At 43.6% G+C, this 17,829-nt stretch overlaps 1 protein-coding gene across 1 annotated transcript in view; it reads left to right on the top strand.

The window, feature by feature from the left end:
- Window positions 1–17,829, top strand: part of LOC119647649 (titin-like) — a 448,809-nt gene that overhangs the window by 373,265 nt on the left and 57,715 nt on the right. The window contains 2 exon segments of the mRNA XM_038048710.1: window positions 84–5,624; window positions 5,816–17,796. Coding sequence (XP_037904638.1) covers window positions 84–5,624; window positions 5,816–17,796 — 17,522 coding nt within the window.

Below are 17,829 nucleotides of genomic sequence, written 5' to 3'. Positions count from 1 at the left end.
AAGAAAAATATCACATTGCTTTACACTAAACCGATTGTTCTAATGAATCTAACACACTACATATAATACATTACATTTCACAGAATCCGTGAAAGTTGAACATCAACAACAAATTGCAGTAAAGTCTAAAGAAACACTTTTCAAAACGGAAACGGTCAAACAGATATCAACTGAAAAAGTAGCTACTGACATAACGCAAGTTGAAACAATTCAAAAAACAATTAAAACCTTCACTCCACATGACACTTTCCATGATCAAAGCGAAGAAATTGTTAAAGATTTTGAAGTCATAAAACCAACGCAAGAGAAGTCATTATTTGCCAACATACCTGTTGAAGGGGCACAGCCCGAAGCCATGAGCACAACCCTTTTGTTCCAAGATGACAGGAAACCAGCCCATGCTGACATTCGTGTCCTTCCGCGACAGCACATCTCCAGTGAAGAGACAATTCCAGCTGAAAAAGAAATGGATAAATCATTTGTCAGTAAGACTGTCAAGGAAGTGGCATCGACGAAAATTTCTGATACTAATAGATCCGTCCAAGTTGCTGAGACGACCTATGAAGAAACCACTGAAAACCTTGAAAAATTAAAGACAGATCAGCAAAAAGCCCAAAGTAATGACACAAGACTTTTGGATCACTTAATTGTCCAGGAGCCCCTTGTTGAAAATTCAACTGATGACATAAGCTTGGAGAAGTTACCCAAGGGTACCGCTATTCCCAATATTGTACCTCTGCAAGGTCAGGATAAATTCCAACAGATCCCTGTGGAAAAGGAAGCTCTACTCAAAGAAGCCCAAAGGGAACAGACAGCGCACGGGATAGAGCAAATGGTGCTAGCCGAAGGAATAGAAGTAGAAGAAACAATGAAAAATGAATCGGAACAAAGCCTGGTGTCAAAACAAAAAGACAAACCAGTAACGCCAAAGTATACTGTCCCTTACCATGAGCCTCTTGAAATATCGGAAGCAATAACCAATGATAAACCAACTAAATATTACCCAGAGTTGATTGTTCCAACGGAAATGGCAACTAAATCAATCCTAGAGCACAAAACTTACATTACTGAGCTCGTCAATGCCGAACATAAAGAAGACACATTCACTGCTGAAAAGATACCCGGCGAACAACTAGCGGAACTAAATATCAAAGAAAACATTGCGATAGATCAACAGGAAATACCCTCATATGTCGCAGAAGACGCATTCAAAAGCAAGCCTAGACTGCAAGAAGAGAACGCTCAAGATTCCATTGTTCTATCTGAGGGGTTGATTTTGTCTAGTGCCGACGTTCAAGCCCCATCAGCAGAGTTTGACAGCCAACCTGATCGAAAACCAGAACAGGCAGCAGTATATGTTGAAAAACAGGAACATATATTATCCAGCGTTGCAGTAGCCGATGAACTCCTAGAGAATTTACCACAGAGCGAAAATCCACCATTGAAATCAGCTACTCCGAATATACTAGGCTTACAGCTCAGTCAAATTCACGAAACCATCATCAATGAGAATGAAGGAATTTTCGAAGAAAATCTGACGTCCGCTAGTCGTAAAGTCCAAACGGTTATTTATCCAATTCAACCTTCTGTCCAAGAAGAAACCCAGCCACTTAGTACAGTCGAAGAGAAAGAATTCTCACAGAGCGTCTGTAAGGTTCAAGCCAATGTTGATTTCGAAAAATCAGAGCCAGCTTCAACAGAAATATTAAGCATTCATGAAAAGGAGGAAGATTTCATCCCGCAGCTCATAAAGCCTGAGGAGCGTATTTCACCCAAAACAGAACAAGAAATTCAAAAATCCATAACAGTTTCACAAATTTCAACATCAGAAAAGGAAGCACCACTTTCGGTAGACAAGTTACCTATTGAGCAACGTGCACACCTAATGGCCAACGACACTCAATATAGAGTCGCTGAGATAGCAGAAACCCAACCAGGGGACACAACTGGGCCACTAGCTGATCAAGAGAAAGTGACCGCGCTAGCTGCACCCGATGTCTCATTAGCCGAGCCTAAGCTAATATCCCAACAAATACTTCTTGAAAAAGAAAATGAATTCATTAGCAGTCAAACGCCTGTTGGACAACGCCCGAAAGCCATAACAGACGAGCAACTTTCACTTGAGGTTTCACAAACTATTCCGCAGGAGAGTGAACGAGATTTTGAAAAACCTGTCGTTCCATCACAGAGCGCAAAGCAAGCACTACCAAATGCCCTTAAATCGGCCTTGGTCCAGGAGGTACAGCCAACTAGTACAACTGGAACTCAACCTGCAGAAAAAACTGAAGTCAAGGAAGCCGTTATTGGTTTCGAAGAACTAACTCAGAAAAACATTGAAGAAGTATTCACCATTGAAGGAACAGAAGATACGTCGGTGCTTCCACAACCGACAACTTGCAAAGCCGAAACAAAGCCAGAGCTAATGACACCAGTACTCGTTTCTGTTGCTGATACGGTTGAAAAAGTAAGCGATATGAAACAAGATACACAGCCAGACATGGCGAACGTCAAATCTACATTACAAGAGGCACTACAAGCCTCGATTATTTCAGAAATGAAATCGTCCGAAAGTATTAAAAGTTTACCTCACAGTGAGCAGCCTGGCAACATTGCAGCACGATCACAAGATAAATCTAGTGCTGTATCTGTCCTTGAAATCACTCCCTTAGAAACTTCAGATGATTATAGCCAACATGTCATGCCCGATTTACAATCTACGAAACCGTCAGTCGGTGATCATAATCAGTCGATACAAGTACTGATGGAAGTAGCAACAGAACATGAGGGTCAGTTCACTGAAACCAAAGTAGATTCTTTCACTGCCTCGATAAAGCTAGGTGACGCAATGAGAGCAGCGAATATTGAAGAAGTGAAGCCTCTGCTCACAACTAATGTCCTGGATGTAACAGAGCCAAGCCTAATAAAGCCAAGTGTTCAGCAGGACCTATTCGATGCCGCTGTAACTGAAGAATCTTATTATTTAGAGCAAGAGCATCCATTGACTGCAAAGCAAGAACAAGAAATAAAAACTGCACAGAGTTGCATAGATTCAACAGAAGCATCCGTGGTTCTTGCAGACCAAGCATTAGAAGCAGAAGGAGAACTTATCATACCTGCAACCACAATGGGAGAGACCACTGCAGCAGAACGGCAACCTCATGCCTTGAAATCAGCACTTATCGATGAAGTTGCAGTCAACACAGCACCTGGCACGATTGGTCCTGAAAAATATGCTACTACCCAAATTACACCTAAGGTTACTTTACTCCAAGAAACTGATATAACTCAACCAATTGCTTACGAGAAATCAGATACATTTGATAAGGAAGATTCGCCAGTGCGCAAGCAAGCTACTGGTACATTTGAAACCCCCGGATTCTTAGTAACAAGTGAGAATACCATCGTTGAAAAAGAACTAGATTTGCAGATTCAAAAATTCGCAGAGGCGCAAACAACACAACGGCAAACTGATATAGACATGAAAGTTCCACTTATAGAAGAACATGATACAGCTTTATGTGTTAGCCAATATTCTGATGATCTTCCAGAAAAGGGACAGGCATATCCATTGGTTACAGAGCTTACTGGAAAAGTCGTTTCTGAGGTCTGTACTTTCGATAATGTGCAACCATCAAAGGACCAGCAAAAACCATTGACAAGTCAGGCCAATCAGCAGTTTGAAACCAGAGAACATTTGACAACTTACAAAAACGAAATAACAGAACATGAAGAAATTTTCCACACTCCGACAGTGAAAGAAGGTTTGGCAGCTGAAAGTACTGACACATACCTCAAATCAGTTACAACAGGAGAAATTGTCACGCTGGATTCGATTGACGAAATTGATATAAAGCGGCCAGTTCCAAACACTGCTTCCTCTAAAATCGACCAGGAATGCACGCAAACCTCAGTGCATGAAGTTTTGTTATATGACCACACCCAACCATTGACTGTAAGTAAATTTGATTCAAAGAATGCCCAAGTTGGTGTGGAGGGAACTACCACCCTCCCCGAAGTAACTGCCACAGACATATTCTTCCACGAACAACAAATGCCTGATAAGATTGAGAAAAACGTGCAAGCTACCTTAACCACTGACTTCCACGAGCCTATAGAGAGCAGTGAAGTAATACCGTTCAATCAAGCCCCAAGTACTGAATATGAATTGAGCAAAGTGTCTGCTCAAGCCACTAGCTCTCCAAGTTCATGTAAATTGGCCACTACTGGAGAAGTCGTGACCGCCTTTGAACCTATGGAAAGCTTTGAATCAAGTTTGGCAGCTGATAAAAAAGCAACAATCCTTGTGGGAGAAACTAATGAAGCGTTGATCACAACAGCTGCCCAAATTGCAGAAAGTGAAAAAGAAATTAGAGAAAAACTTCCTAACACTGAAAGTGTATCACCAAATGAAACCATGAAAGACAGGAAGGTTGCAATAGTCGATCAGATCTGTGCAGTAGAGAACGCCGATACTTTGGATATTACAGCACATAAAGAGGAGAAAGGCAAGGTAGATGCCACAAAGCTGCAGGAAACAATCATTCACGAACAAACTCCCTGGGAAAACCTGGGCTCACTTTCAACAATTCCTTCTAATGAGGGACAAAATGCGGAAGCACAACTTCAACTCTTCAAAAATGTAGTTAAAACCACCGAGCTACAAGCAGCTTACAAAGAAGAAATGCTTGTGACAAGTGACGTGAAAACAACAGACCAGGCAGTAGTGAATCTTACAGGAGCACAAAGCGCTCATGAGACCCAAGATATAGTTCCCAATGAGAGTGTTTCGAATCTGGGCTCTTCAGACAAGAAGCCAACAACAGCAGTATCAACCATTTCTCCTTTGGAGAGTTTACAAGTCACCGACGCTCAAGTGTGTGAAAATCTCGGACCTGCTGCCGATCTTAAATATGACGAACAACAGCAATCTATTTCTCTAGACAGTATACAACTTCCAATTATAAATGAGACAACCGTTCATGGTGAAGCATATGAAGGAATCGCAGAGCAACCATCAATGCGGATCACCCAAGCAAAACAAAGTATCCTGGAGAACGTAAGTTCCATAGTATCAGAAACAGTGCTACTCGATCAAATTGGTCATACCTCAACCAGCAGCCAAATTGAGGAAACCTACGCTACGAAGACCATAGATGCGATGCACGCTTTAGAAGAGGTTGCTCATATGGCCGAAGAAATGCCAAAAGACTTCCAAGACATGAGTACTACTTTAAAACAAGAGCCAACAGAACAAATGCAGAGTCCGCATACAGTAGCTACCAAGCAAACTACATTTGCAAATGAATCAGAGAAATCACTTCCACCGACTCGTTTGACTGAGCACTTCCCCAAAGGTACATATCAAACCACTCTTCCACTTACTGTGACAGAAGCAGAATTCTATGATTCAGAAACGAAAACAGAAGTACCACAAACCGTAAGCAGTACAAAGGCCGAAGTAACTCGCGACTTCTTTACCGTATCGGCCACGGAACATACACCTGTATTTGATCATTTTAAGGATATGTCTCTTAAATCGACCAATTATCTTAAAGCAAACGAGCAACTGCAATCTGCTTTATTAACCGTTAGTGAAACTATTGAAAAGGTTTACCAGGACAGCGGTAAGTACATTGAAATAATATTAATTTCGCAACCAAAGATTATGGCGTATAGCTTTCTTCCAAATTTTACAACAGTAACTGTCCTCCTCTCTCTCGAAACTACACACAGGAACCATATATCTGAATATTATCCAAAAACATTAGATACACAACATAGCACTCATTACCATCTTAAACTTTCTCATGCACAGATACACAACAGGACACGTCACAAGACACAACACAACACGTAGTAGTAGTAGAAGAACCCCTACAAACAGTAGTCTCAGAAAAGATTACAGAAGATGGCCATACTAAGCAAATTGAAACCAAACGCCGTGTTCTCCGAAAAAAGAAGGGATCCGAGGAAGAAATCACAGAAACCAAGACTATCTTGGAAGAGGGAAAGGAGCCTCTAAAAGCAGTCGATATAAAGAAAGTAACAGAGCAAGAAGAACCGGAAAAGGCTGAGCACGACGAGAAAGAAATTAGGCTTGAAGAGCTTCCCGAACAGGTTACCGTTCTCAAAACAACCACCCAAGATGGCAAAACAAAAACCAAAACCGTTAAGACAAGAATTATCAAAAAGACAAAGGGCGATAAACAGGAGGTCACCAAGATCGAAACCGTTGAAGAGGATGACCAAAAGCCAGTCACCACCGTAACAATAGAAGAAGCACCCAAACCAGAGAAAGTCCCTGAAGAAACTCACAAATTAGAAGAATTACCTGAACAAGTTACCGTGTTCGAGACAGTCACAAGGGAGGGAAAACCCAAGAAAAAGGTTGTCAAAACTAAAGTTCTCAAGAAAGTCAAGGGTGATAAACAAGAAGTCACCAAGATCGAAACCGTTGAGGAAGACGATAAGGCCCCAGTCACAACCGTTACTGTCGAAGAAGTTAAGAAACCAGAGGAAGAACAAACTCTAGTCGAGGAGCTTCCCGAACAGGTTACCGTTCTCGAAACAGTCACCAAGGAAGGAAAGCCAAAGAAGAAAACCGTCAAGACTCGAGTAATCAAGAAGACGAAGGGTGATAAACAGGAGGTCACCAAGATCGAAACCGTCGAAGAGGATGACCAAAAGCCTGTCACCACCGTAACTGTCGAAGAAGGACCTAAACCAGAAGAAGTCCCTGAAGAAACTCAAAAGGTAGAAGAATTACCTGAACAAGTCACCGTGTTCGAGACAGTCACGAAGGAGGGAAAACCCAAGAAAAAGGTTGTCAAAACTAAGGTTCTCAAGAAAATCAAGGGTGATAAACAAGAAGTCACCAAGATCGAAACCGTTGAGGAAGACGATAAGGCCCCAGTCACAACCGTTACTGTCGAAGAAGTTAAGAAACCAGAGGAAGAACAAACTCTAGTCGAGGAGCTTCCCGAACAGGTTACCGTTCTCGAAACAGTCACCAAGGAAGGAAAGCCAAAGAAGAAAACCGTCAAGACTCGAGTAATCAAGAAGACGAAGGGTGATAAACAGGAGGTCACCAAGATCGAAACCGTCGAAGAGGATGACCAAAAGCCTGTCACCACCGTAACTGTCGAAGAAGGACCTAAACCAGAAGAAGTCCCTGAAGAAACTCAAAAGGTAGAAGAATTACCTGAACAAGTCACCGTGTTCGAGACAGTCACGAAGGAGGGAAAACCCAAGAAAAAGGTTGTCAAAACTAAGGTTCTCAAGAAAATCAAGGGTGATAAACAAGAAGTCACCAAGATCGAAACCGTTGAGGAAGACGATAAGGCCCCAGTCACAACCGTTACTGTCGAAGAAGTTAAGAAACCAGAGGAAGAACAAACTCTAGTCGAGGAGCTTCCCGAACAGGTTACCGTTCTCGAAACAGTCACCAAGGAAGGAAAGCCAAAGAAGAAAACCGTCAAGACTCGAGTAATCAAGAAGACGAAGGGTGATAAACAGGAGGTCACCAAGATCGAAACCGTCGAAGAGGATGACCAAAAGCCTGTCACCACCGTAACTGTCGAAGAAGGACCTAAACCAGAAGAAGTCCCTGAAGAAACTCAAAAGGTAGAAGAATTACCTGAACAAGTCACCGTGTTCGAGACAGTCACGAAGGAGGGAAAACCCAAGAAAAAGGTTGTCAAAACTAAGGTTCTCAAGAAAATCAAGGGTGATAAACAAGAAGTCACCAAGATCGAAACCGTTGAGGAAGACGATAAGGCCCCAGTCACAACCGTTACTGTCGAAGAAGTTAAGAAACCAGAGGAGGAAGAAACTCTAGTCGAGGAGCTTCCCGAACAGGTTACCGTTCTCGAAACAGTCACCAAGGAAGGAAAGCCAAAGAAGAAAACCGTCAAGACTCGAGTAATCAAGAAGACGAAGGGTGATAAACAGGAGGTCACCAAGATCGAAACCGTCGAAGAGGATGACCAAAAGCCTGTCACCACCGTAACTGTCGAAGAAGGACCTAAACCAGAGGAAGTTCCTGAAGAAACTCAAAAGGTAGAAGAATTACCTGAACAAGTCACCGTGTTCGAGACAGTCACGAAGGAGGGAAAACCCAAGAAAAAGGTTGTCAAAACTAAGGTTCTCAAGAAAATCAAGGGTGATAAACAAGAAGTCACCAAGATCGAAACCGTTGAGGAAGACGATAAGGCCCCAGTCACAACCGTTACTGTCGAAGAAGTTAAGAAACCAGAGGAAGAAGAAACTCTAGTCGAGGAGCTTCCCGAACAGGTTACCGTTCTCGAAACAGTCACCAAGGAAGGAAAGCCAAAGAAGAAAACCGTCAAGACTCGAGTAATCAAGAAGACGAAGGGTGATAAACAGGAGGTCACCAAGATCGAAACCGTCGAAGAGGATGACCAAAAGCCTGTCACCACCGTAACTGTCGAAGAAGGACCTAAACCAGAAGAAGTCCCTGAAGAAACTCACAAGGTAGAAGAATTACCTGAACAAGTCACCGTGTTCGAGACAGTCACGAAGGAGGGAAAACCCAAGAAAAAGGTTGTCAAAACTAAGGTTCTCAAGAAAATCAAGGGTGATAAACAAGAAGTCACCAAGATCGAAACCGTTGAGGAAGACGATAAGGCCCCAGTCACAACCGTTACTGTCGAAGAAGTTAAGAAACCAGAGGAAGAAGAAACTCTAGTCGAGGAGCTTCCCGAACAGGTTACCGTTCTCGAAACAGTCACCAAGGAAGGAAAGCCAAAGAAGAAAACCGTCAAGACACGAGTAATCAAGAAGACGAAGGGTGATAAACAGGAGGTCACCAAGATCGAAACCGTCGAAGAGGATGACCAAAAGCCTGTCACCACCGTAACTGTCGAAGAAGGACCTAAACCAGAAGAAGTCCCTGAAGAAACTCAAAAGGTAGAAGAATTACCTGAACAAGTCACCGTGTTCGAGACAGTCACGAAGGAGGGAAAACCCAAGAAAAAGGTTGTCAAAACTAAGGTTCTCAAGAAAATCAAGGGTGATAAACAAGAAGTCACCAAAATCGAAACCGTTGAGGAAGACGATAAGGCCCCAGTCACAACCGTTACTGTCGAAGAAGTTAAGAAACCAGAGGAAGAAGAAACTCTAGTCGAGGAGCTTCCCCAACAGGTTACCGTTCTCGAAACAGTCACCAAGGAAGGAAAGCCAAAGAAGAAAACCGTCAAGACTCGAGTAATCAAGAAGACGAAGGGTGATAAACAGGAGGTCACCAAGATCGAAACCGTCGAAGAGGATGACCAAAAGCCTGTCACCACCGTAACTGTCGAAGAAGGACCTAAACCAGAGGAAGTTCCTGAAGAAACTCAAAAGGTAGAAGAATTACCTGAACAAGTCACCGTGTTCGAGACAGTCACGAAGGAGGGAAAACCCAAGAAAAAGGTTGTCAAAACTAAGGTTCTCAAGAAAATCAAGGGTGATAAACAAGAAGTCACCAAGATCGAAACCGTTGAGGAAGACGATAAGGCCCCAGTCACAACCGTTACTGTCGAAGAAGTTAAGAAACCAGAGGAAGAACAAACTCTAGTCGAGGAGCTTCCCGAACAGGTTACCGTTCTCGAAACAGTCACCAAGGAAGGAAAGCCTAAGAAGAAAACCGTCAAGACACGAGTAATCAAGAAGACGAAGGGTGATAAACAGGAGGTAACCAAGATCGAAACCGTTGAAGAAGATGATCAAAAACCAGTCACCACCGTAACAATCGAAGAAGGTCCTAAACCAGAGGAAGTCCCTGAAGAAACTCACAAGGTAGAAGAATTACCTGAACAAGTTACCGTTTTCGAGACAGTCACAAAGGAGGGAAAACCCAAGAAAAAGGTTGTTAAAACTAAGGTTCTCAAGAAAATCAAGGGTGATAAACAAGAAGTCACCAAGATCGAAACCGTTGAGGAAGATGATAAGGCCCCAGTCACAACCGTTACTGTCGAAGAAGTTAAGAAACCAGAGGAAGAAGAAACTCTAGTGGAGGAGCTTCCCGAACAGGTTACCGTTCTCGAAACAGTCACCAAGGAAGGAAAGCCAAAGAAGAAAACCGTCAAGACTCGACTAATCAAGAAGACGAAGGGTGATAAACAGGAGGTCACCAAGATCGAAACCGTTGAAGAGGATGACCAAAAGCCTGTCACCACCGTAACAATCGAAGAAGGTCCTAAACCAGAGGAAGTCCCTGAAGAAACTCACAAGGTAGAAGAATTACCTGAACAAGTTACCGTATTCGAGACAGTCACGAAGGAGGGGAAACCCAAGAAAAAGGTTGTTAAAACTAAGGTTCTCAAAAAAATCAAGGGTGATAAACAAGAAGTCACCAAGATCGAAACCGTTGAGGAAGACGATAAGGCCCCAGTCACAACCGTTACTGTCGAAGAAGTAAAGAAACCAGAGGAAGAACAAACTCTAGTCGAGGAGCTTCCCGAACAGGTTACCGTTCTCGAAACAGTCACCAAGGAAGGAAAGCCAAAGAAGAAAACCGTCAAGACCCGAGTAATCAAGAAGACGAAGGGTGATAAACAGGAGGTCACCAAGATCGAAACCGTTGAAGAGGATGACCAAAAGCCCGTCACCACCGTAACAATCGAAGAAGGTCCCAAACCAGAGGAAGTCCCTGAAGAAACTCACAAGGTAGAAGAATTACCTGAACAAGTTACCGTGTTCGAGACAGTCACGAAGGAGGGCAAACCCAAGAAAAAGGTTGTCAAGACTAAAGTTCTCAAGAAAATCAAGGGTGATAAACAAGAAGTCACCAAGATCGAAACCGTCGAAGAAGACGATAAGGCTCCAGTCACAACCGTTACTGTCGAAGAGGTTAAGAAACCAGAGGATGAAGAAACTCTAGTCGAGGAGCTTCCCGAACAGGTTACCGTTCTCGAAACAGTCACCAAGGAAGGAAAGCCAAAGAAGAAAACCGTCAAGACTCGAGTAATCAAGAAGACGAAGGGTGATAAACAGGAAGTCACCAAGATCGAAACCGTCGAAGAGGATGACCAAAAGCCTGTCACCACCGTAACAATCGAAGAAGCACCCACACCAGGGAAAGTCCCTGAAGAAACTCACAAGGTAGAAGAATTACCTGAACAAGTTACCGTGTTCGAGACAGTCACGAAGGAGGGCAAACCCAAGAAAAAGGTTGTCAAGACTAAAGTTCTCAAGAAAATCAAGGGTGATAAACAAGAAGTCACCAAGATCGAAACCGTTGAGGAAGACGATAAGGCCCCAGTCACAACCGTTACTGTCGAAGAAGTGAAGAAACCAGAGGAAGAAGAAACTCTAGTCGAGGAGCTTCCCGAACAGGTTACCGTTCTCGAAACAGTCACCAAGGAAGGAAAGCCAAAGAAGAAAACCGTCAAGACTCGAGTAATCAAGAAGACGAAGGGTGATAAACAGGAGGTCACCAAGATCGAAACCGTTGAAGAGGATGACCAAAAGCCCGTCACCACCGTAACAATCGAAGAAGGTCCCAAACCAGAGGAAGTCCCTGAAGAAACTCACAAGGTAGAAGAATTACCTGAACAAGTTACCGTGTTCGAGACAGTCACGAAGGAGGGCAAACCCAAGAAAAAGGTTGTCAAGACTAAAGTTCTCAAGAAAATCAAGGGTGATAAACAAGAAGTCACCAAGATCGAAACCGTTGAGGAAGACGATAAGGCCCCAGTCACAACCGTTACTGTCAAAGAAGTTAAGAAACCAGAGGAAGAAGAAACTCTAGTCGAGGAGCTTCCCGAACAGGTTACCGTTCTCGAAACAGTCACCAAGGAAGGAAAGCCAAAGAAGAAAACCGTCAAGACTCGAGTAATCAAGAAGACGAAGGGTGATAAACAGGAGGTCACCAAGATCGAAACCGTTGAAGAGGATGACCAAAAGCCCGTCACCACCGTAACAATCGAAGAAGGTCCCAAACCAGAGGAAGTCCCTGAAGAAACTCACAAGGTAGAAGAATTACCTGAACAAGTTACCGTGTTCGAGACAGTCACGAAGGAGGGCAAACCCAAGAAAAAGGTTGTCAAGACTAAAGTTCTCAAGAAAATCAAGGGTGATAAACAAGAAGTCACCAAGATCGAAACCGTTGAGGAAGACGATAAGGCCCCAGTCACAACCGTTACTGTCAAAGAAGTTAAGAAACCAGAGGAAGAACAAACTCTAGTCGAGGAGCTTCCCGAACAGGTTACCGTTCTCGAAACAGTCACCAAGGAAGGAAAGCCAAAGAAGAAAACCGTCAAGACTCGAGTAATCAAGAAGACGAAGGGTGATAAACAGGAGGTAACCAAGATCGAAATTATCGAAGAAGATGACCAAAAGCCTATCACCACCGTAACAGTCGAAGAGGGCCCCAAACCAGAAGAAGTTCCTGAAGAAACTCACAAGGTCGAAGAATTACCTGAACAAGTTACCGTTTTCGAAACAGTCACAAAGGAGGGAAAACCCAAGAAAAAGGTTGTCAAAACTAAAGTTCTCAAGAAAATCAAGGGTGATAAACAAGAAGTCACCAAGATCGAAACCGTTGAGGAAGACGATAAGGCCCCAGTCACAACCGTTACTGTCGAAGAAGTTAAGAAACCAGAGGAAGAAGAAACTCTAGTCGAGGAGCTTCCCGAACAGGTTACCGTTCTCGAAACAGTCACCAAGGAAGGAAAGCCAAAGAAGAAAACCGTCAAGACTCGAGTAATCAAGAAGACGAAGGGTGATAAACAGGAGGTCACCAAGATCGAAACCGTTGAAGAGGATGACCAAAAGCCTGTCACTACCGTAACAATCGAAGAAGGTCCTAAACCAGAGGAAGTCCCTGAAGAAACTCACAAGGTAGAAGAATTACCTGAACAAGTTACCGTTTTCGAGACAGTCACGAAGGAGGGGAAACCCAAGAAAAAGGTTGTTAAAACTAAGGTTCTCAAGAAAATCAAGGGTGATAAACAAGAAGTCACCAAGATCGAAACCGTTGAGGAAGACGATAAGGCCCCAGTCACAACCGTTACTGTCGAAGAAGTTAAGAAACCAGAGGAAGAACAAACTCTAGTCGAGGAGCTTCCCGAACAGGTTACCGTTCTCGAAACAGTCACCAAGGAAGGAAAGCCAAAGAAGAAAACCGTCAAGACTCGAGTAATCAAGAAGACGAAGGGTGATAAACAGGAGGTCACCAAGATCGAAACCGTTGAAGAAGATGATCAAAAACCAGTCACCACCGTAACAATCGAAGAAGCACCCAAACCAGAGAAAGTTCCTGAAGAAACTCACAAGGTAGAAGAATTACCTGAACAAGTTACCGTTTTCGAGACAGTCACAAAGGAGGGGAAACCCAAGAAAAAGGTTGTCAAGACTAAAGTTCTCAAGAAAATCAAGGGTGATAAACAAGAAGTCACCAAGATCGAAACCGTCGAAGAAGACGACAAGGCTCCAGTCACAACCGTTACTGTCGAAGAGGCTAAGAAACCAGAAGAAGAAGAAACTCTAGTCGAGGAGCTTCCCGAACAGGTTACCGTTCTCGAAACAGTCACCAAGGAAGGAAAGCCAAAGAAGAAAACCGTCAAGACTCGAGTAATCAAGAAGACGAAGGGTGATAAACAGGAGGTAACCAAGATCGAAACCGTTGAAGAAGATGATCAAAAACCAGTCACCACCGTAACAATCGAAGAAGCACCCAAACCAGAGGAAGTCCCTGAAGAAACTCACAAGGTAGAAGAATTACCTGAACAAGTTACCGTATTCGAGACAGTCACGAAGGAGGGAAAACCCAAGAAAAAGGTTGTCAAGACTAAAGTTCTCAAGAAAATCAAGGGTGATAAACAAGAAGTCACCAAGATCGAAACCGTTGAGGAAGACGATAAGGCCCCAGTCACAACCGTTACTGTCGAAGAAGTTAAGAAACCAGAGGAAGAACAACCTCTAGTCGAGGAGCTTCCCGAACAGGTTACCGTTCTCGAAACAGTCACCAAGGAAGGAAAGCCAAAGAAGAAAACCGTCAAGACTCGAGTAATCAAGAAGACGAAGGGTGATAAACAGGAGGTCACCAAGATCGAAACTATCGAAGAAGATGACCAAAAGCCTATCACCACCGTAACAGTCGAAGAGGGCCCCAAACCAGAAGAAGTTCCTGAAGAAACTCACAAGGTCGAAGAATTACCTGAACAAGTTACCGTGTTCGAGACAGTCACAAAGGAGGGCAAACCCAAGAAAAAGGTTGTCAAGACTAAAGTTCTCAAGAAAATCAAGGGTGATAAACAAGAAGTCACCAAGATCGAAACCGTTGAGGAAGACGATAAGGCCCCAGTCACAACCGTTACTGTCGAAGAAGTTAAGAAACCAGAGGAAGAAGAAGCTCTAGTCGAGGAGCTTCCCGAACAGGTTACCGTTCTCGAAACAGTCACCAAGGAAGGAAAGCCAAAGAAGAAAACCGTCAAGACTCGAGTAATCAAGAAGACGAAGGGTGATAAACAGGAGGTCACCAAGATCGAAACCGTTGAAGAGGATGACCAAAAGCCCGTCACCACCGTAACAATCGAAGAAGGTCCCAAACCAGAGGAAGTCCCTGAAGAAACTCACAAGGTAGAAGAATTACCTGAACAAGTTACCGTGTTCGAGACAGTCACAAAGGAGGGCAAACCCAAGAAAAAGGTTGTCAAGACTAAAGTTCTCAAGAAAATCGAGGGTGATAAACAAGAAGTCACCAAGATCGAAACCGTTGAGGAAGACGATAAGGCCCCAGTCACAACCGTTACTGTCAAAGAAGTTAAGAAACCAGAGGAAGAAGAAACTCTAGTCGAGGAGCTTCCCGAACAGGTTACCGTTCTCGAAACAGTCACCAAGGAAGGAAAGCCAAAGAAGAAAACCGTCAAGACTCGAGTAATCAAGAAGACGAAGGGTGATAAACAGGAGGTAACCAAGATCGAAATTATCGAAGAAGATGACCAAAAGCCTATCACCACCGTAACAGTCGAAGAGGGCCCCAAACCAGAAGAAGTTCCTGAAGAAACTCACAAGGTCGAAGAATTACCTGAACAAGTTACCGTTTTCGAAACAGTCACAAAGGAGGGAAAACCCAAGAAAAAGGTTGTCAAAACTAAAGTTCTCAAGAAAATCAAGGGTGATAAACAAGAAGTCACCAAGATCGAAACCGTTGAGGAAGACGATAAGGCCCCAGTCACAACCGTTACTGTCGAAGAAGTTAAGAAACCAGAGGAAGAAGAAACTCTAGTCGAGGAGCTTCCCGAACAGGTTACCGTTCTCGAAACAGTCACCAAGGAAGGAAAGCCAAAGAAGAAAACCGTCAAGACTCGAGTAATCAAGAAGACGAAGGGTGATAAACAGGAAGTCACCAAGATCGAAACCGTTGAAGAAGATGATCAAAAACCAGTCACCACCGTAACAATCGAAGAAGCACCCAAACCAGAGAAAGTTCCTGAAGAAACTCACAAGGTAGAAGAATTACCTGAACAAGTTACCGTTTTCGAGACAGTCACAAAGGAGGGGAAACCCAAGAAAAAGGTTGTCAAGACTAAAGTTCTCAAGAAAATCAAGGGTGATAAACAAGAAGTCACCAAGATCGAAACCGTCGAAGAAGACGACAAGGCTCCAGTCACAACCGTTACTGTCGAAGAGGCTAAGAAACCAGAAGAAGAAGAAACTCTAGTCGAGGAGCTTCCCGAACAGGTTACCGTTCTCGAAACAGTCACCAAGGAAGGAAAGCCAAAGAAGAAAACCGTCAAGACTCGAGTAATCAAGAAGACGAAGGGTGATAAACAGGAGGTCACCAAGATCGAAACCGTCGAAGAGGATGACCAAAAGCCTGTCACCACCGTAACAATCGAAGAAGGTCCTAAACCAGAGGAAGTCCCTGAAGAAACTCACAAGGTAGAAGAATTACCTGAACAAGTTACCGTGTTCGAGACAGTCACAAGGGACGGAAAACCCAAGAAAAAGGTTGTCAAAACTAAAGTTCTCAAGAAAATCAAGGGTGATAAACAAGAAGTCACCAAGATCGAAACCGTTGAGGAAGACGATAAGGCCCCAGTCACAACAGTTACTGTCGAAGAAGTTAAGAAACCAGAGGAAGAAGAAACTCTAGTCGAGGAGCTTCCCGAACAAATTACGGTTCTCGAAACAGTCACCAAAGAAGGAAAGCCAAAGAAGAAAACCGTCAAGACTCGAGTAATCAAGAAGACGAAGGGTGATAAACAGGAGGTCACCAAGATCGAAATCGTTGAAGAAGATGATCAAAAACCAGTCACCACCGTAACAATCGAAGAAGCACCCAAACCAGAGGAAGTCCCTGAAGAAACTCACAAGGTAGAAGAATTACCTGAACAAGTTACCGTGTTCGAGACAGTCACGAAGGAGGGGAAACCCAAGAAAAAGGTTGTCAAAACTAAAGTTCTCAAGAAAATCAAGGGTGATAAACAAGAAGTCACCAAGATCGAAACCGTTGAGGAAGACGATAAGGCCCCAGTCACAACCGTTACTGTCGAAGAAGTTAAGAAACCAGAGGAAGAACAAACTCTAGTCGAGGAGCTTCCCGAACAGGTTACCGTTCTCGAAACAGTCACCAAGGAAGGAAAGCCAAAGAAGAAAACCGTCAAGACTCGAGTAATCAAGAAGACGAAAGCTGATAAACAGGAGGTCACCAAGATCGAAACCGTCGAAGAGGATGATCAAAAACCAGTCACCACCGTAACAATCGAAGAAGCACCCAAACCAGAGAGAGTCCCTGAAGAAATTCACAAGGTAGAAGAATTACCTGAACAAGTTACCGTGTTCGAGACAGTCACGAAGGAGGGAAAACCCAAGAAAAAGGTTGTCAAGACTAAAGTTCTCAAGAAAATCAAGGGTGATAAACAAGAAGTCACCAAGATCGAAACCGTCGAAGAAGACGACAAGGCTCCAGTCACAACCGTTACTGTCGAAGAGGTTAAGAAACCAGAGGAAGAAGAAACTCTAGTCGAGGAGCTTCCCGAACAGGTTACCGTTTTCGAAACAGTCACCAAGGAAGGAAAGCCAAAGAAGAAAACCGTCAAGACTCGAGTAATCAAGAAGACGAAGGGTGATAAACAGGAGGTCACCAAGATCGAAACCGTTGAAGAGGATGACCAAAAGCCTGTCACTACCGTAACAATCGAAGAAGGTCCTAAACCAGAGGAAGTCCCTGAAGAAACTCACAAGGTAGAAGAATTACCTGAACAAGTTACCGTTTTCGAGACAGTCACGAAGGAGGGGAAACCCAAGAAAAAGGTTGTTAAAACTAAGGTTCTCAAGAAAATCAAGGGTGATAAACAAGAAGTCACCAAGATCGAAACCGTTGAGGAAGACGATAAGGCCCCAGTCACAACCGTTACTGTCGAAGAAGTTAAGAAACCAGAGGAAGAACAAACTCTAGTCGAGGAGCTTCCCGAACAGGTTACCGTTCTCGAAACAGTCACCAAGGAAGGAAAGCCAAAGAAGAAAACCGTCAAGACTCGAGTAATCAAGAAGACGAAGGGTGATAAACAGGAAGTCACCAAGATCGAAATCGTCGAAGAGGATGACCAAAAGCCTGTCACCACCGTAACAATCGAAGAAGCACCCAAACCAGAGAAAGTCCCTGAAGAAACTCACAAGGTGGAAGAATTACCAGAACAAATTACCGTTCTCGAGACAGTCACGAAGGAGGGGAAACCCAAGAAAAAGGTTGTCAAAACTAAAGTTCTCAAGAAAATCAAGGGTGATAAACAAGAAGTCACCAAGATCGAAACCGTTGAGGAAGACGATAAGGCCCCAGTCACAACCGTTACTGTCGAAGAAGTGAAGAAACCAGAGGAA

Source organism: Hermetia illucens, chromosome 2 (assembly GCF_905115235.1).
Source record: "Hermetia illucens chromosome 2, iHerIll2.2.curated.20191125, whole genome shotgun sequence".
Classification (NCBI taxonomy): Eukaryota; Metazoa; Arthropoda; class Insecta; order Diptera; family Stratiomyidae; genus Hermetia; species Hermetia illucens.
Note: the sequence above shows the minus strand (reverse complement) of the source record. Positions and strands in the feature narration are given on the sequence as shown.